The 20,680-nt window shown below is 49.6% G+C and overlaps 1 protein-coding gene across 2 annotated transcripts in view; it reads right to left on the bottom strand.

Annotated features, from left to right (window-relative positions):
- LOC149364139 (uncharacterized) overlaps positions 1-20,680 on the bottom strand; it is a 45,412-nt gene that overhangs the window by 14,992 nt on the left and 9,740 nt on the right. Inside the window, exons 1-2 of one of the 2 annotated variants that reach the window (XM_089574129.1) lie at positions 2,594-3,184; positions 1,041-1,093 (exon numbers count right to left, since the gene is read on the bottom strand). In XM_089574129.1, the coding sequence (XP_089430255.1) occupies positions 1,041-1,062 (22 nt within the window). In that variant the 5' untranslated portion in view covers positions 1,063-1,093; positions 2,594-3,184. Of the gene's footprint in view, positions 1-1,040; positions 1,094-2,593; positions 3,185-20,680 lie in introns of those variants that run through there. The other variant, XM_089574127.1, reaches the window with a different exon arrangement.

Below are 20,680 nucleotides of genomic sequence, written 5' to 3'. Positions count from 1 at the left end.
ATAGTGAGCGAAAGAGAACGCGGACGAACGAAGTGGCGGGTAAAACAAAGACAGACGCAGGCCGAGACACTTAGGTGAAGACCTCAAGGAGATTAGGACAGGCGGTGTATTTGGTTTGAAAATATTACATGCCTTATACGGCTATATTTTTATTTGCCCCTAAACAACCGCGGCCTGCTTTAGTCTTGTAATTCTTCAAAACTGCGCAGGCAGCATAAGCAAATATGGTACCTGTGCGTAACTACCACAACCACATAGCAATAGCAATAAATAAACCACACACAAAAAACGGTAGCAATGACAATCACTAGTAAACCGAAACCTTTACGCTTCGCATACTCCCTCAGCAACCATGCTTTGGCATTAAGTTATAAATATCGCAGAGTAATAATTACGAGTCAGAGTCCGTACCCTCCAAGCGAAAGTTAAGTGCACCACTGCTCATTCTTATTGAGTGAAAATTTTGTCGTCTTGCAGTTTCCATTTTCATCGTCTTGTTCCTGTTTCATTTTGCGCTGACTCTACATCTGCCCGAATCTCAACCTACCCCTGCCCTGCATGTGTGCTAACCCTTATGCGCAAAGGCCTCTCCCATGTCTCTCTAATTAACCCTGTCCTTTGCCAGATGCGGCCACCGTATCCCCGCAAACTTCTTGATCTCATCCGCCCACCTAACTTTCTGCCGCCCCCTGCTACATTTACCTTCTCTTGGAATCCACTCCGTTGCCTTTAAAGACCAGAGGTTGTCTTGCCTTCGCATTACATGTCCTGCCCAAGCCATTTCTTCCTCTCTATCTCGACTAAAATGTCATTAACCCGCGTTTGTTCCCACACCCACTCTGCCCGCTTCCGGTGTCTTAATCTTGCACGTAACATTTTTCTTTCCATATCTCACTTCTGTGTTAGCCCACTTCTCCCGGTTTTCGGTCTTCGTCAGTGCCACCGTCTCGTAAAGCCTGAACATCCTGAACGCCTTCAGAATATATCACAGTGACTTGCGGGATTTTAAATTCTCTGCAACGTGAACTGAGCGTACTCACTTCGTGTTTCCGGGCTGTCCATATCACCGCGACGTTGCTCTCCACTTAGAAGGCTGAAAGGTAAATGACAGTGCAGTTATTTCCTCCGTACTCTGGTTGAATTATAAGATTGCACTAATAAGCACTGCACGAGCAGTAGTCGGTCCCATCTACAGGCTGTTCTAAATTTTCAACAGTCAATTCTTGCTGGCTCTTTGACAGTACATTATAATATTCTGTTATCTTTGCCTTTCGCTTTGTTCTTACCGCAACGCCGTAACACTGCAGTAAATGCAGAAGTTATTTCTTTGACGATTAATCCAACTTTGCGAATTCTGCGAGTAAGAAAATTACTTGCGAGAAGGTTTCTGCACGCTAGTTTTCTCATTATTGGAATTCCTGACCCGAAAGACGCGGGTTCGATCCTGGCCGCGGCGGTTGAATTTCTTTGGAGGAGAAATTCTAGAGGCCCGCGTACTGTGCGATGTCAGTGCACGTTAAAGAACCCCTGGTGGTCGAAATTTCCGGAGCCCTCCACTACGGCGTCCCTCATAGCCTTAGACGCTTTGGGACGTTAAACCCCATAAACCAACCAACCAGCCATCATTATTGGAATTCGTTTTTAGCTCACAAAAACAGCACAGGAACTAACGAACTTTTTTTTTTTCTGCGCTAAAAACGAATTCTAGTAATGCACCAACTAGCCTGTAAAAACGTTCTCGCAAGTTATTTATCTACTTCCGCAGGCTAGTGCGCTGTCGTGTCAAGCTCGTTCCTTCATGTGCTGTTTTGCTGCGCTAAAAACGAATTCCAAGAAAATTACTGGGTTTCTTCGTGGCTTATACAGGAAAACTATTTGAACAGTTGAAAACATATTCGAATAGCTTCGAATGATTTAGGTCATGCACTATTCGATTCGTTGAGCGAAATAAGTAGTATGAAGTATTCAATTCACTATTCCAAAAAACAAAAACAAAAAAGAAAAGAATATTCGCATCCCCCAAGAGTTCATATGTGCAACAAATTAGCAGTAGTATGCCAGCTAAGTCTTCTAATTTACTGCGCACTCAGGCAATACAAAAACACAATAGTAACTTCGCCATCGAATAATCAAACTTATTTTATCTAAAAAAAGCATAAAACGAATCATGCGTATAGATGATAACTAGAAAAAAGCGGAAGGCATGAATTTGTATCGATAACTGGGGAATAGCCATTGACTCTGCGTTACTTGTGTCCTTATGTACCTCTAGGACCTGAACACTCACGGCCCTGGCGAGGAGGTTCAGTAGTTACCCCAGCAGCACAGGCAATTGGCCCAATAATGCAAATGGATGGTTTCACTCAGGACAAGCCCTTGCCCATAAATTTCCAATGTTGGGTCTAATATCTGTGCTGCTTAGGGAGGCACTCGACTCTGTGCCCGGTGGTATAAATTGTTATGGAGCCCTGAAGTCCGGAATGCCTCGTTGCAAAGCTCTCGCCTCAGGACATTAAACCCCATATATCTATTTCCATACTCTCACGAATTCATAAGAACAATTGTATGCTGCCGTGCAGAGTTTCAGACATACCCGATGTAGCGATGAGTTCCTTGTCGGTGGCTCAGTGGTTATGGTGCTCGACTGCTGACCCGAAAGACGCGGATTCGATCCCGGCCACGGCGGTTGAATTTCTTTGAAGGAGAAATTCTAGAGGCCCGTGTACTCTGCGATGTCAGTGCACGTTAAAGAACCCCAGGTGGTCGAAATTTCCGGAGCCCTCCACTACGGCGTCTCTCATAGCCTTAATCGCTTGGGGACGTTAAACCCCATAAACCAAGCCAAACCCAACCGATTTCTTTGACCTCCCTTATCACGATATGCTATCCACAGGCACACGTACTGTCGCCCGCAGTATGACTTGCAACGCGTCGCCGCCTCCGCAAGCGCCCTGGCGGCCGAGCTCAGAGCGAGACAAAAGGTGAGGGTCCCGCCATTCCGGAGATGCGCGTCACCCCTGAGCCATCCCCTATCCTCCTCCTCCTCTCTCGTGAACTAGATAGTTCATCGAAGCGATAACCGGACGCTCCGATGAGTGCTTTTGCAATGCCCTAGCTGAGGGGCAACGCTCATCTTTAGAATGGCCAAACACACGCTCTTTTTCGTGCAGGTCACGTGTTTCGCTGTGAGCTCGCCCCCAAGCACTCTGCGGCACGTCGTAAGTCATACTGCGTGCGATAGCACGCATAACACTGTGCTATCACTCTGTCCGAACAAAGGATAACAACATAGCCTCTTTATCCACTAGCAGAAATATTTTTTTTTATGTGGCCAGTACAAATAGCTGCAGTGTGACTATCTGACCGTTGACTCTGTAGATGCGTTCATCGAAAAACGAGTCTTAAAACACCGCAAAAGACGCCGCCAAAGATACATGGGTACATACACGGTGCTGACTTTAAATAAGTTTATAAGAAGTTATATAAATTTCTCACTAACGTACTGAAAGTCAGCACCGTGTATGTCCTCATGTGTCTATACATACAGGGTATTTTCTTTAACTGTTTACTGATTTTTCAAAAGAATGCGGTGGTAGTATCGTGAATGCCGCCTTCACGGAATGTATATTCGGCTCGGCGGACACAAGATAAGGAAATAGCGGTGAATGTTAATTAATTAGCCAAATTTCGTTAGTTTGTTTCTAACTCTTCACTTTGCGCTGCATATTGCAATCGAAATTTTGGAGACTGTAGTGATTGTAAATACTGTATTGTATTGTAAATACAAATACAATTTGGGGCATGTCCCTAAGTGCAACAGTTATTGAGATATTCGCAATTGAATTTTCCGCCTTTTAGATCCAATTCGGGAACTGAACGCTTAGAGTGCGCCGGAAATCCCGCCCACGATACTATGTAAAAGATTAACGAAATGATGACGACAACCGACGGCACCAAGGCTATAGCTCCGACTGCGGAAGGCACGCGCTCGTGAAGAGCGCATAGTCACTGCTTCCGTGAGCAGTGCCCCATTGGCATTGAACTTGAAGGCATGTTTCCTTCCATCAGCGGCTTCGAAAAAGCAGCACAGTGATAACGCGCAAAATTTCCCTTTCCGCTCTGGCTCAGCCAAGAAAGGAACTGTGTGCAAGTTGATTGCTTGCGCTTTATTATTTTTCGTCCAAAGTAATTTCAAAAGACGAGAACTGATGACTGTGGCCCCGTCGTATCTCGGTGGCTAGGTTTCATGCATCAGTAATGCTCAAAGTGCTTGCCTTCAACCGCCACGAATGCCATCAATCTCTTCTTCATAGACTGCAGCACTCATTTCACAACCTACGGGGGTATTATTCGCACATGCCTTGATTCTTTGAGGTCTGCCACGTGTTCGGGTTCAGTTGCGTGGACTTCGTTCTTGACGTAACCTCAAAGAAAGAAGTCTAATGGAGTTAGGTCGGATGACCTAGGGGGCCAGAACATGATTCCACCGCGCCCTAAACACTGACCCGGAAGTTTCTGTTGAGCCAATCCCTTGCCGGCGACTAGAAGTGCGCAGGCGCGCCATAGTGCTGAAACCACGAGCCGTGGACTTGGCTTAACGGGATCTCGGACATGAAATCGCTGACGGCAGCACTTAGAATGCTCGCTGTGTATGACTTTGCTGATAGACTTTCTTCCAGAATGCACGGCCCCACTTGCTCGATTCGAGTAAATGCCACACCAGACATTCACTGACCACCGGACTTGGTGGTGGTGTTCCCGGAGCCAGTGCGGGTTCTGATCTGACCAGTAGTTGGCGTTGTGTACATTGTCTTCCCCATTAAGGCAAAAGTGCGCCTAGCCCGTCCACAGTACTTTCCAAAAAAAGTCTGAGTCTTCGTCAAATTTGATCAACGCCCAGTTGCTGAACTCATACCGCTTTCTACAATCGTCTTCACTGAGGTACTGATGCAGCGATATGTGGTAAGGAAAAAAAAATTGCCGACGATTACGTTACTTCCTAATGCGAAATTTGAGCGCAGCTCATCAGCTGTTTCAGCCTTTCGATAGACTGAGGTAAAGAATTCGAGTAAGTACAGTTACAGATAACTTGTTATTTTTCACACATATTCCTTCTTCAAGAAACACTCCACTAACAGTTCTTGAATGTCATGAAGAAAGCTTTGTGGACGGAGAGATAGACGGATATATTTTCGACTTGCTGCACCAATGCCTGGTTCTCAAAGACGAGGTCTGCGCAAGTATTTCCCGAGGTTGTCACAGCTGTGGGAGCTGTTACGAGCGAGAGGAACGGGATGTTCTCCCGCATAAGTGGTAAGAAATTTCCGCTTGTCTTTATATCTATCTACATTATAGTCCCACCCACCCTGCCAACCTGGCACGTGGCAGCGTTTCTGGCATAACGTTGTCACTGCCAAAGCATGCAACGTGCATCTGTCACTACCGCCACGTAGCCTAAAGCACGATTGAGGTGTCCGCTGTTCTAAGAGGGCAATTACGCGCCTTCTCTCTGGTTATGGTGTCCACCGAGATGTTTGAGACAGATACTCCGCATTTCCTTTCCTCAGAAACCAATTTACTAGTTTTACCCTCTGCTTTCCAAGCACCCGCTCTATTAGTTTCGCAGCTGTGGGAGACAGATATTGCGCATTTCCTTTCATCAAAAAAATATCGAAGGCACTTTGGAAATTCTGAAGTGTGCTTGACGAAAGCCTTGCGGTCAACCCACTGCCGCTTCCCCGAACCGCTTGGCGCGGTATCACCGGGCCGCTTCGGAGCCATGCGTCTCCCTCCCTCGACTGCAACGAGACGTCTGGCGAAGGAGCGGAAATGCAGCTGCCGCCGCCGTCGCGCGCGCGACTTTGTGATGTCACGGTTGCAATGCACAGCTACGCCCCCACCGGCGCGGCGGTTCTTAAGGAGGGGAGGAGTTTGCGCTTTTACTTTCTCCTATCCAAGCTACCGCTCCATTGCTTTCGCAGCTTAAAGGGTGTCCACTGCTGGTTGCAACGGACAACGGCGACGGCGACGGCGACGCCTCGAAACGCAGAAATGGGCTCCAAAGAGCTGCGCTCTAAAACTAGGCTTCTTGAGCACTCTCCCGACTGAATAGCGGGAGGATCCAACGACCTCGACGATATGACGGATGCTGGCTTCCGGGGTATGCGCGAACGTAGGCGAGAACATTTAGTATGTCGAATTCTTCACTCAGGATAACTCCCTTTACCTTCCTTGAATGAAGCGCAGATCCTGTGGTCCGGAACAGTTTGTGCATTTTAGTGAGCATCGTATGTCACGGAACCAGGCGGTCAGGTTCTCGGAGGCGTAGAGTCTCGAGGCAAGGTGACAGTTGCCATTCGTTTTCACACAGGTGAAAAACAGCTGCACCTCCTCGGTCAAATAGTATCGCGGTTGCAGCTGCCCTGCCATGCCAACGCGCGTTCGGAATTCATATGTATAGTATTGCAGCAGCCTTGCACGTTCTGTTACAGAATCGACAGCCGGTAGCGGACCAGTGGTGATTCCGGTGAAAAATAAAAAATCGCAAGCCTATAGACCACCGGCCCTTGCTTGTCCGAGCCAGAGGGGAAAGGGAAATCTTGCGCGTTATCACCACCGTGCTACTTTTTAGAAGCCTCTGACGGCAGGAATCGCGCCTCGAAGTTCAATGCCTATGACGAGAGAGAGAGAGAGAAAGGAATTTTAATGAGGGAAAGGTGGAGAGGTCGGCCGGTGGTAACATGGCCCTGGCCTGCTACTTTACACAGGGGAAAGGGAAGAGGAGGAAAAGGAAAGTGCGAATGAAGGCTGATGATGGCATAATACAATGAGTTTCTCGGGTGATGTCTACACACACACACACCACACACACCACACTGGCTGGCACTCGCATCGCGGTGAGTAGACGCACATAAAACTCATAAAACTGGTGTCAGCAATACAAACACCGACACATGTCATTAACCATGTAGGTTGTGCACAGGCGGTCACAGACGAATATCCAGGTATGACGAGAGAGAGCACGTGCTGCTCACGGAGGCAGTGATTATACGCTCCTCTCGAGCGCTTGCCTGCCGCAGTCGAAGCTAGCCTTGGTGCAGTTGGTTGTTGTCATTTCGTCGATCTCTTACGTAGTATCATGGGCGGGATTTCCGGCGCACTCTGAGCGTTCAGTTCCCGAATCAGATCCGAAAAGGCTGAAAATTACATCGCGAATATCTCAATATCTGTTGCACTTAGGGACATGCTGGAAATTGTATTAGCTTTGAATCTTTACAGTCTTCAATATTGCGATTGCAATATGCAGCGTAAAGTAAAGAGTTACAAAGATAATTAACGAAATTTGGCTAATTAATTAAATAAAAATGGCCGCTATGTCTTTGAACACTTATGGAAAAAGCTCCGCTGCGCTAGTGCCGACGCCAAGGCCAGGACGAGAACTGCAAGATCGGCCAGCCGCACCTTGGCTGCCTGCATACGCTTCTAATGATATAGCAAGTCAGTTGTCAACAGCTGGCGTGCTCCGTTTTACTTTGTGCGTACTTGTACGCGACGCTGTCAGCCTGAAATTTAAACCCGACGTTGACACTCGGATGATTTAACGCGCATATGAATGCGGTATCCTGCTCACCGTTGTTATGAGGTCTGTTTCCTTCGCTGCGATCGCTTCTATGTGGCCTTCTACTGCACGGCGCGGCGCGGCTGTCTGGTTTGCCGGCAGCACCGCAAGGCCACAGTGGGAAAGGCTACAGCTCACTCTCCCACAAACATTAACAAAAACGCACAATACGCAGCGTGTTTACCCTTTGCTGCCGCCGCAGGTCGGTGTCACCGCTCCCAGCATCACTTGCGCATGTTTGCAAGCGCGTTAAATTAGCTGCACACATGGAGGACGGAAAGAACTCATGGCTGCACACGTGTTTTGCACGCTTACATCACGTGACAACCGCAGGAAGCGTCTCAGGGCGGGTAGGCTGGAAACGCTGATTGGTAGACTGTACGGTGACTAGACCGTTGACGGGATGCTCTCTTCCGTGACATTTTTGCTCTGCCCCCAACCGGACATTGCGTCACTACTCCTGAGTGGGCCTGTCCCTAGAGTACCTCACGAATCGCTAGTCGCATCACACGCGTGCAGGCGCTACGACCGCCGTTTGAATCGTAGCTGCACTAAGTATACAACCGTATCTTGGCTGCAGTCATGGAGGAAGTTTTTTCCTTTCTCCGTGGTTTCGGTGCTTTTTGCAATCTCTGGCGAGCGTCGACAGCTCGGCGCAAGGCAAAGCGCTGGGGCGCCAGATAGCGATGGAGAGAAGGAGAGCGAAAAGCGGGCGAGGACGTCGGGCATGCGCAGAAAGCCTACCGCTCAAAGCGAGGGTCGTCTGCAAGGCTGTTCATTTGAACGCTCACCAACTCCTCCGCTCTTTATTTGCGAGCAGGGCGAGTTGCGTGTTTCAGCGTTGGCACTCTTTTCGGCCCGCAGCGCGATTGTAGCTCTGGCTTCCCGCCAATGCCCCTTTCCAAACTGAACGCTCCGCCTTGGCTGCTTTTGCGGGCACTGTCCTGAGAGCTGTAGTCTCAACGTCCTGAAGGCGCTGGCATCGAAGGCTCCCCACAGCTTCTTTCAAAGCATGAGCTGTAGATAAGGCACGTTCAACCGAGTTACTCACAGTGGTGCACACCTGGACTATACAGTGAATAAAGAGTTAAACAAAATGGTGAAGGGCAAGCTTAAAAAAAAAAAATCACGCAGCGCTTACCCGCGCTCTCGCTGAATTTTGTGGAGTTCCGTAGCAAGGAGCGATCATACCTTTTTGTTGTTATATTCCGAAACGATTGGAAGTTTTCTAGGACTTAGTTCGCTATTTATCGCAACGAAGTGTTTGTTTGAAGATAAAACTGCGCACTCTGTGCGGCGGCCGGTCGGAACGAAGCGGAAGAAAATGCTTGGCGCTCCGTTGCTCGGTGGCTGATAAAGCGGCAGGGACTGCTTCGCACCAAGCAGAACAGCCTAGCAGACGACGCTTGCTCCAGCCGCAGGTTTTGCGCTCACTCTTTTTCTGCTCTATTATTAAAAGAATTGCGAGGCTATAAATGCGTGCCTACGCTCTTCCATTCCAGTGCGGTGGCCTGGTCGGCGACGCCAGGAAAAATGTGGATCCTCGTAAAATGCTCACCGCTTAGCTTACCGGCCGCTCTTTTTTTCGTAGTACGAGGTCAGCCGCGGTTGTCGCTGCCAAGGGACACGAAATGAACACGTGGACTGCCGACGTCGCTTCGCAACGTTACGCCACTGGCCGATAATGAAGAACTGCGCTGCCCCCAAAGACCCTTCAGGTCCGTGCAATCTTTTGCGAGCAGATCGTACGCAACCAGCCCTGTAAACGCGTATCCCCTCTTTGTTTTGTAGTGAAACTACTGAGGTAGGCCCATCTTTATAAGATGGCCGCCAACGCAGTTTCTATAGCGCAGACGCACGAAATATGACCGTACCAAACCCATTTCGCGTTCCCCATTCATTAACATGCATTGCAAGACTGATCGGTGAAAGTTACCAGCTGCTACATCATCCGAAACGGCTTCACCCCTGTGGATGCTTTCCCTGACATTTTAATCTATGGTATACATTCTACTTCCCGTATACACTTTTCGTCCGTACTGACCAAACAGCCGCATACGTTTGGTTACCTTTTTTTCTCCGGCACATTGCGCAGCACACCTGGCTTCTTCTTGAAATGTTTTCCAAGTGGTTATTACCGATACCAAAGAATGGTCCCCGACAATGAGTTGTCAGGACTTTTCTTCTTTGGAAAGATCCACTGCACGCAATTGCCTCGTCGGCGTCTCTAACGGCGGCGCCGCGCAGTCTCCAAAGCCTTTCGCTATCTTCTTTTATCTTTTCCTCTCTTTCTCTCTCTCCAGACTCTCTACTGCTGTCGTGCCGACTCCCCATTCCCCCCGTCTGCCTACTCTGGCGTGCGTCTGGCCCCGTCCGGTTCTCGTAGCCGTTTCTATGGCTGCCAGCTTGCGCCCTCTCCCGCGTCCCATTTCGGACTTTCGTCATCGATGTCCTTGTATTCGCGCGGGAAATCCACTGGGGGCGGAACGTTCTCTTCCACGTGACCATGCAGAAGGCGCGCTAGATTTGAACGGCATTAGCAGGGCCGCAAACAGTACACACGTGGCGGGTGATGGTGCGGGTACAAACTTCTATTTTGACAGAGGTGCTTGGGGGCACACAGGCCCCTGGGACCCCGCACGACCCCACTACTCTCAGACGTTCATGTTCCTACGGCCCATGACGTCGGCAGTCCGGTACGTGGCGGTCTACTACCGCACCGGGTCCCCAGAGTGTAGGGTCTCCCAGTCCTCCCAGCTGGTGGGATGCTCCGGGCCTGCGGGACTCCAACCTAGTCTCCATTAAGCGACAGTCTTCTAGGTTCGGTTTCAATATACGCATCACTGTCCTGAAACAGCGGAAGAGATGACATCGGCTAGGACGCGAACTAGACAAATTCCCTCGTTTGGCTGTCTACTGAATAATCAAATTAACCATTCGTATTTATTCGCTTTCGACTGTCCCCACTGCGGAGGCCGAATTTCAATGAAAATAAAATGCAAAAGCGTCTGGGCGCTGCGCGATTCTAGTGCACATTTAAGAAGCCTCAACAGCGGCGCCTTTCATAGCCTACGTGGAACTTTAAACCAGGAAACGGACCATTTAAGTCAACCAGCTGCTCTGTCCGCAAAAGAAATTGTTGTACTTGAAATCTCAGCCTCGGCGCCCGCATTTCTCGTGTAAACACGTACGTGTGTTGTGCAATGTCAGTGCACGTCAAAAAACCATCCACTGCGGCGTGAACTATTTAAATCAACAAATTTTATTGTCTGGAAAGGAAATTTTATACTTGATCACTGCAGCACCCAGAACAGGCCTGAGCGCTTATCAGATGCTGGCTTTGTGTAGGAAGATCGCACCCCAATCCACAAACATCGACTTCTGATTAAGAATCAGGAAAAGATTCTATAAAGGCACGCCACATGGAGAATAAATAGCTATACATCATAATCTTCGAAGCAAGCATTTATTTACTCAGCTCGATCGTTATCGTGTGCGTTATGCACGCGTGAGCGCATAATAAACTTATTTCATGGAACAGCCCCTATTTTGAACAGCATTTCCCGAATGTAAATTGCTCTGAACGGGATATACGCTTGGTTTGAGTGAAAACAACTATGTTAACTGCGTTACTCGCTGGACTTGTTTACTTCCGGATCTAACGACATTCCAAAAAAGGAAGCGAAAAAAAAAGTTCCCTTCCTTCTGGAATTTATTCATCGCCACAGGAGCTCATTCTCTATAAAACAGTGTATTAAAGGTTCGAAATACTTCCAATTTGTTGTTTGTCATAAGTCACATCACTGATGTTAGGGCGATGCGACACTTACTACAGGTATTCTTGTCTTAGTAGTAAGTAGATTCTGTAGTGTAAGCAAGCAGCTTAATATTTTGGTTCTGTCATCTTTGTTTTCTTGGTCAGGAGGCGCACAGAGAAAACACTCCGGCGACGCTGGCAGTGGGAGCCGTGTAGGGAGAATTCAGAAGAAGTCTGGGGAAAACAAGCGCGTCCCCAACCCGACATGAATTGTCACAAAAAGTCACGTGACTCCTGGCGGCACAAGTGACCGCCCACATGACGTCATGTTTTTTTAAACCAATCGGCGTTTCTAGCCTCCCTACCATTATGAAGGCAGCGTAACTGCCGGCTACTGGCAGCATGCTTGGCGGCCTGCTGACAGCGCCGCTAGAGCACGGGCGAGTATTACACCATGGTTGGGCAACGCGGATGCAAAAAAAAAGAACGCAGCTGTTGCAACGAAGGATGGAAGGAAGTATCTTTCTTCAGTAAGAAGATATCTTTCTTCAGAAAGAAGATATTTCAGTATCCCTGCCCGCGCTTGGACGACGTAAACAGGTGGCGTTCAGAGCCGAGAACGGCTATAGTGGAGGCGACGGCGGTGGGCTTATCGAGTATTCTGTGAGGCCACGATATGGACACAACATGAAAAGCGCGAACCACTTCCGTCCCGACTAATACGCGGCGCCTGTCTCTTTTTTCCCGCAAGGAGGAAGTCTCTCTCTCTCCAACTTTCGGCCCGCGCGAGCCTTCGCAACCGTCGTCTGTCTTGGGCGCTCTTCCCGACTTTGACTACACGCTTTGAAATACATTAGATCAGTTACAGTAAGTTAGTAGCAAAATAGGCCAATCCCCTTGAACGGAGAAACCGCAGAAGACAACATAATCGAAAGCAGTTTACATTTCAACAGTCTTAAACGGTCCCTGGAAAGGGTATTGGACGTTGGCTATAAACAATTCAGGGGGCCTCACCGCACATTATAAAGTGCGGTGAGGCGAAAGCCTTTAGCGCCGTGTTGCTGCTTGTGTCCCTGATGTGTGGTTAAGATGTTAATTAAGTACACCAATGTCTGTGAATCTTAAATGCTGGGGACACTGGAGGGCGTAAGGGGGGCTTCCGTCTGATTCGACGCCTTTCTTCAAACACCCTCCAGCGTCCTAGAGAAGGAGAACTACATATGTGTTGGCAGGAAGCAGTGTAGTCATTAGCACGCTCGGCTGCGGATCGTAAGGATGGTGGTTCGAATCCCATCGTGCACAAAGATTTTTCTTTGGTCTGACTAGAGAAAGCGTGACACCTCTGCTGACAACCTTCTGTCGACAACGATGAGGCTTTCGACTTAAGACGCATGCAATATGTAGAGCGTAAGCCACCGAACTTTCATGGCGCGCACAAGCCCTCAATAGTGAGCCGATCATTTACAATACATTTTTAAAATTTCGTGCTTCTACGACTCGGGGCGACAAGCGGTGCCGGGCGCTCGCCCGAATCCGCGCGGAACGCATCATGCAGCGCTCGTTACGTCAGCGGCGGAGGGTTATCATTGATTCGCTGTGCCAACTCTGTCGTCACGCAGCTACCATGGCCGTGGCTGGAAGCTCCGCACGCGTGGATAAATGCACGCGTGGATAGAAGTAATTAGATATTGGGACAACTTAAGAATGGTTTCAGAATTGGTAGCCGCTCGGATCACAGCCCATTTGTGCTCACACAATGCACAGGAATAGCTAGGGCGGAGAACAAACTTCAGTATTCAGCCTTCCTAGGCATCAGCGGTGTGTACTACAGCGGAAATAGGGAGCTCCGGTGGAATATACTTCAAGATGAAGGTATCGGCGCCGTCGTTGGCATCATAGGTCGGGTTGGAGAACTGCTGCTGCCACTGACACGTTCTCCATAAACACAGAAATCTATAGAATCGAAGGAAATATTCAGAAAGGCACCAATTAGAACATTAAGTAAGATGAATACACAATGAAAAAGCGGGAAAAAATTATGAGTTTAACAATTAAAATTGCTGGAGGAAAGACGTTTTTTAAGCAAAAGGCATGACGCATGATGGGTGGGGGTTGGAAGGCCTCCATCCCAAACCCCATCCCCCTCTTCTTCAATGCCTTCAATCAATAATAGTGCGGCTTTAATGCCCTTTAACCGAGTATTTGGGCCAAGGGTTAGAAGGAGTTGGAATCAGGTGAATGTGTCCGAGTGGATGGATGGATGGAAACAACTTTATTACAAAAAAATCTGTGGCTTAGCTTGGTTAAGCCCGGTAATTGCGAAAGCAATATCCGTACGTACGCCATGGTACACCTGGTAGTGTAGCTGGTGGTGGTGCTTGTGGTTAGACTTGTGGTGATGCATCGGTTATACAACCCAATCCAATTCAATTCAATGCAATCCAATGCAATGCAATCCAAACCAATCCAATCCAATCCAATCCAATGGAATCCATTCCAAAAGTTTCCACCACCACCACCTGCAAGGCATTCCCGCACAACCTGGGACGCTTTGTAGCCGGTGAACTCTCTCCTTTTTATCTGTTGTGTTTTACGCGTGCCTAGTGTGTGTTTTCCTTGGTGGTGGTGAAAATATTTTAATGAAATGGTTTAGGAGGTTGTAGCGGTGGTTGGAGCTCTATAGAAGAACTTTTTGCTGGGCTAGTTGGTCCATTCTGACATTGGTGAAAACAGCGCGAAAGAAGAAGCCCGAAGGTGAAACGAGGAAGTGACAGGAAAGAGCGCTCTTTCCTGTCACTTCCTCGTTTCGCCTTCGGGCTTCTTCTTTCGCGCTGTTTTCACCAATGTTGGAGCTCTCAGTCCGGAACCCCATTGGCGTAGGCTGCTGTCCGGGCTCTTTCGATGAGTTTCTTTTGACTCTTTTCGTCCGAGCTGGACAGAGCTGCCTCCCACCCCTCCTGCGTTGGCTGGTTATTAACAGTGATCGCCTGATTTCGTTGGCAGGCCTATACCATATGGTACAGGTCCGCCTTCTCCCCGCAGAATTTGCATTGTGAGTCAAATGACTCCGGGTAGTCTTCATGTAGTCTTCGGGCATGAAGTCTTCGTGGGTTGTTGTAAGTGTTGGTCTGTAGCTTTCGGAGGTGTTGTTCCTCCCCTTTATCTAGTGTCTTAGCCGGCGGAGGGTAAACCCGACGGGATAATCATAAGTGCTGAAGTATGTCACTGTAAGTTAGTAGTTGGGTAGGAGGTTACACGGCATCCGCACTGGGTGCCCGGGGGAGAAATGCTCGGGCTGAGGCATGTGCGCTCTCGTTCCCTGGGATGCCCTGGTGACCTGGTACCCATATTAAGTGTTTGTGTGTGGGTTGGTAGCCACAGATGTAGCTATCTTGCAGGATTTTAGCTGCTAGCGGTGCGACCCTGCCCCTGAGGTAATTGCGATACGCTGTCTGTGAATCTGTGAGAATGTATTCTGATCGAGTGTGTGTTGCAGCTAGAGCAATCGCCACTTCTTCCGCAGCCAGTATGTCCTGGCTAGCCAGTACTAGTCCGTCGACTGTTGTATTTTGGTGCACTACCGCGACGGCCGTCATTCCCTGTTCGGGACCCGCAGCATCGACATAGAACACGCCCTCGCGCCCGCCGTAGTGTCTTTTCATGGCTTCGGCTCGTGCTTGTCGTCTTGACTGGTGAAAATCAGGGTGCATATTGCAGGGTAGTGGAGCTGCCTTGAGTTGTCCTCTCCATGAGGCTGGGATGTCGGTTTTGGTGTCTAGCTGTCGGGGGCAATTGATGTTTAAATCACTCAGGACTTGTCGGCCAGTTCGAGTTGTGGAGAGCCGTAAGGTGTGCCTCTATCAGCTCATCAATCGTGTTGTGCACACCCAGTCGCAAGAGCCGGTCTGTCGATGTCGCAAGAGGGAGTCCCAGGGCCTTCTTGTAGGCTGTTCTGATTATGATGTCGAGGTTTTTGATGTCACACTTCTTAAGGCGGAGGTAGGGCGCTACGTAGACGACGCGGCTTACAACGAAAGCCTGCACCAGTCGCAGAGTATCGTCTTCTCGCATCCCTGATTTGCGCGTCGTTATCCTGGCGATCATCCTGGCTACTTGCTCGCTCACGAGCCGTAGTTTCTGGAGGGCAAGAAGGTTGTTGCCGTTGTTATTTATGTACAGACCTAGTATCTTCAGGGTCCTAACTTCCTTGATGGGTGAGTTGTCCACGCGGATATTGATGGTGTCTTGATTCTTGCGTTGACGGAAGACTATGAGTTCGGATTTTTCGGGTGAGCACGTTAGTCCACACGCCCGGGCATAATTTTGAACTGTTGTCGCCGCGGTTTGTAGTTGTTCTTCAATCATTCCCATACTTCCCGTGGTTGTCCAGATGGTTATATCATCAGCGTACAGGGCGTGGCGTATGCCCTGTACCTGATTGAGAAGAGGTGGGAGATTTAGGAGTGCAATATTGAAGAGAAGTGGTGATAGTACTGCCCCTTGCGGAGTGCCTCTCGTGCCCATCTTCACTTGCGTTGTGTGTTTTGTGCCGGTGCTGATGTTGACGGTTCTGTCCGTAAGGAAATCGCAGATGTACGAGTAGACTCGCTGTCCACAGTTCATGCTGTGGAGGTTGTTGAGGATTGTGCAGTGTTTGACATCGTCAAACGCTCCCTTGAGGTCAAGTGCTAGAAGCGCTCGGTTACTGTTTGTGCGTGCGGGATCAATGAATTCGCGTTTGATTTGCAGAAGCACATCATGGGTGGACAAGTGTGCCCGGAATCCAAACATCGTGTGTGGCAGTGGCTCATTGTCCTCAAGGTAATTGGTGAGACGCGTGCGGACTGCCTTTTCCATGAGTTTGCCTGCGCACGACGTGAGGGATATGGGGCGCAGGTTTTCGATGCTGATTTTCTTGCCTGGTTTGGGAATAAAGTGTACATTGGCTGCTTTCCATTCTTGTGGAATGGTACCGGTACGCCAACATTCGTTTCTGTAATCCGTGAGTTGCTGCAGAGCCTCCGTGCCGAGGTTGGCCAGAAGTCCGACAGTAATTTTGTCTTGTCCCGGGGCTGTGCCTCGGCGCATATCTGCTAGTGATGCAATGATTTCCTCTGAAGCGAAATCTCTGTCTAGGTCTTCGTTCGGTTCCCCACGTTACTCCTTATTGTAGGGTTGTGGGTCTCGCGCGGTGCAGATATAGCGACGCGTGAGTTCATCCACGAGTTCATGATCCGTGCCTTGAAAGCTGTGTAGGGCTCGATGCAAATTTCTGTGTTGTTCACTCTTCGCTTTCGGAGGGTCAATTAGGCATCGCAGAAGGTTCCATGTAGCCTTGGTGTCTAGGCGGCCTTTGAGGGATTCGCACTTCGTTAGCCAATTGGTGCGAGCGAGGTCCCATGCGTACTGGTCTGCTTGAATAGTAAGCTTGGCTATTCGAAGTCTTAGTTTCCGATTGTGTCTTTGTTTTCTCCACCGTTTTATAAGACTACGTCTTGCTTCCCAAAGGTGTAGGAGGTGGTTGTCAACAGCTGGGTGGTCCTCCGTGGTGGCGAGAGACTTTGTGAGCTTTTCTTTAAGGTCGAGAGTGGAAGCCGCCCAATCTTCGTCGCTGGTTATTTGTTGGGATGTGGTTAGTTTGGTGTCCTTCCTGAATGTCTCCCAGTCTGTAATTCTGGCTTGCCCTCGTGGTTTGCTGTGTTTGTTGCTTTCTAAGATGGTCTGCAGCACGTAGTGATCGCTGCCTAGGGTCTCTCCTGTATTGAGCCACTCATAGTTGCGGGCATTGCGGACGAGCGTGAGGTCGGGGGAAGTATCCCGCGTTACGCTGGTGCCGACTCGCATCGGGTGCTGCGGATCCGTGAGTAGGGTCAGGGCCATGTCAGCGATGGCGGATGCTAGTTTTCTGCCTTTCGTGTCTTCCCTGGGGTATCCCCATAGGGGGCTAGAAGCATTAAAGTCGCCAACTATAGCTAGGGGAGCTTTTTGGGCTTCTTTCTCTTAGGGCTTTAAGAAATAGCACGTCAAAGGCTACGCGGTGCTGTTTGGGGCGACTATATATATTGAGTATATTGGTGCCCTTGCTGTTTCTGTGCTGTGGCAGTATTTTTATGAAGGTATATTCAATGTCGCTGTCTAGATTAAGGTCTACAGTGATTGCCGTGCATGATTTATGGACCAAGATGCATGTCGAGGGATTTGTTTGATGTGTTGAGTATCCTCTGATCTTAGCCTCCATATTCACTTCTTGCAGGGCTATTATTTGCGGAGTATCGGGATGTGAGTCTATGTATTGCTGTAATGTTTCCCTCTTCCGTTTTAGTCCAGTTCCACTGCAGGATGGTAAGTTTATGTCTGCGTTGTGGAGCCATGCTGAACACTAGAGTCGTGGGTCTCATCATGTGGTGCACACTCAGGTTGTAGATCTATCTCAGTGCTTAGCAGGCGACGAGTTCCCATTTTACCCTGTAGCTTTGTGCCCTTGTTGTGAGAAACATCTGATAATCTGAAGTTTGCGGTCAATTCTAATCTCTTGCGCTTGCATCCTTATTAGAACTGGTTCCAGGCTTTCCATCAAGGTTTTAATAACTGATTCGAACATGCTTTTGATTGTCGTCTCGATCATAACTTGTAATTTATTTTCAATGAGGTCTTGAATTGTTTTTTCCAAGCGAGTGATGCGTTCCTGGGTTTGGGGGTGCTCTGTATATTGCGGCTTTAGTGCCTGCGGTGGTGGTGCCTGCGGAGTTGGCGCCTGGTGTGGTGCGTCTGGTGTAGTTGCTTGCCTCTCGGGGGTGCTAGTATCTAACTGGTGTGGAGACGGAGGGGTTAGCTCTGCCTTATCTTCTTCCATCGGACATGCCTGTTGCGTCGATGGAGGTAATGTGTTGTTTGGATTGCCTGCGATGCCTAACTGCTGTTTCAATGTGCTATTTTCTGATTTTAGATGTTCAATCTCTGCTTTAAGTCGTTTGTAAGCCAACGCTTCGGGGGCGGAGGCAGCTACATCAGCACAGCTCACCTTGCTGCCGTTGCGCTGCTCCTTCTTATGGGGTCTTGTTGTCTTCTCGGCTGGACGACTGCCGTTGTTGTGCGACACCTTATCGGTAGTCCCAGGTCCATTGCTTGAAGGGCGTGAGCCGGGTGGTGCTAAGTTGTTGCTGGAGGACTGGGCCTGGTGGGTCAGTCGGTTCCCGCTGCTCGATGGTGCTCTGCTGCCGGACCGGTTGCGAAGCCTGGATCTTGACCGGTGGTTGACTTGTCCTGTCTTGGGCTTGGTTGTTTGTGATGTTCGGTACTTGTACTTGCACTGATTCAACCCCATGGGATGTGGACCTTCGCAGACCGTGCACTTGGGTTGGCAGTCGTGGGATTCTGGAACATCTTGCTGACCGCACTGCGGACATCTTGACTTCGAAGGGCAAGGGCAAACATCCGCCCGGTGTCCAAGTTTCCCGCACAGTGCGCAGGCTGACGTTGTTTTCTTGTATAGGCGTACAGGAACCGCTTCACCGTAGTAAAAGACGTGAAACGGAACCTTTCTTCCTTCAAACGTGATGGCCGCCACGTTGGAGGAACCTAATTTCCTCACGCTCACCACTGGTGCGTCCAGGGAGCGAAGCGCTTTCGTGATGTCTTCGTCGGAAACCCTCGGGTCCACTTGTATTACACCTTTGCAAGTGTCGTCGGAGGGGCGGAGGTAGGAGTACACTGCGTGTGCCTTGTCCACAAGCTGAATTTCTTGAATTGCCAGGATCTTTCTGATTATTTGGGCGTCTCGCACCCCGACGACGATGATGTTCTGTTCCCATATGGGCCAAACGCTGAGCTCGGCTGAGCCCTTGTCGACGCCAGCTGCAATGTGCAAGGCGTTTGCGACCGCGTTGCTTCCCCTGAATTTGCTGAGATCCAGCGTTCCTTTAGGTTTGGTTATGATCACTGCATCTTGCTTGTCCAGACGCGGCTGCGGAGGAGGCTTCCAACGCTTACTTGCGTGCGGGGCGTCTGCTGCAGCGGCGTATCCCCTGCCGCGGTGACGCGTCCATCTGGCGTTCGACCTTTCTGCCGTGCCGAGTGGTTGTCACGGGCTGATGCGCGTTCCCACTCTTCTATCTTGCGTTGGATAATCGCCTCCGTAACCTTGTCGAAAACTGGGGTTTTCGCCTGTGGCATGGTGACGATCTGCATCCCCTCCGGGTCGTATCCCATCAGGGTCGTCATGGTTTGCGGCAGAGTTTGCTCGCGGAGCCGCGGCGGGCAGCTGAGTCGTTGCCTAACTGGTAGGCTTAGCAACTCGCGCGATCCGCTTAGTCTTCAAATTCACGAAGGATTTGAGAAAACGCCACCTGAACAAGGGTGGGTGGTCTCCTCGTTGTTCTTGAAGTGTAGCCAGATGGTGTCGCAGCGCTTCGGCAAATGCTTCGGGAAAGGATCATAAAATTCGGCGGAGCCGACGTGAGACACGTCCGCTCTTCCCGACTGCTGAGGCGCGTCCTGTGTTTTCCTTGATGTTGTTACTTCTTCTATTGACTCCTTTCCTTTAAAATATAAACACGGCTTCGTTTTGTTTTATTTGATTACTTCGTTCGTTTATTCGAACCTGCACGCGAAAGCGTTCCCCTTCAGCAGTCGGGGACGCGTCCACCCGATTCGCGACATCATCTGAATCCTCATTAAAAATTGCCTGTGGTTAAGCTCTGGTTAAACCTGGAAGATTGCGAAAGCAACATCAACGCATAGCCATATATTGTTGCGTGAGCTACATTGCCCACAGTCTCGCCGTTTCGTATGCTCTTGCACGACCATACTGCGCATACGCGAGGAGCAAGTGGCGTCACTACGCACAGTTGGCGTGCCTCGCCGCGCGCGCTCGCCTTCCTTTCCTTAAAATGATCAGACTGTAAAACGTTGACAACGCCAGCGCCATTGAACACAATGAACGCCGATGGCCTATGGCTTCAGCGCAGCGTTTCTGGCACAACCTTGTCAATGCCTGCAGCTCACATCTCTCTCTAATCACCCCACATACCTGTAAGCACGATTCAGGCGTGCAGCGACCCAGGGAGACATTATGCGTACTTCCTTTCCTTAACATGATTGGAGTGTAAAGCGTGGTCAACGCCAACGCCAACGAACAACAACCTGTGGCTTCAGCCATAGAGTTTCTTCTTCAGCGCCGCGTTTCCGGCACAATGTTGCCAATGTCAACACATGCAGCGCGCACCTGTCACTACCCCCACTTAGCTTAAAGCATGGTTGAGGTGTCCACTGTTAAAAGAGGGCAGTTATGCGCCTCCCCTCTGGTT

The sequence above is a fragment of the Amblyomma mixtum genome, chromosome 2 (genome assembly GCF_055824585.1).
Source record: "Amblyomma mixtum isolate Tamu chromosome 2, ASM5582458v1, whole genome shotgun sequence".
NCBI lineage: Eukaryota > Metazoa > Arthropoda > Arachnida > Ixodida > Ixodidae > Amblyomma > Amblyomma mixtum.
The sequence above is the reverse complement of the archived record's forward strand: the minus strand, read 5'-3'. Positions and strand labels throughout refer to the sequence as shown.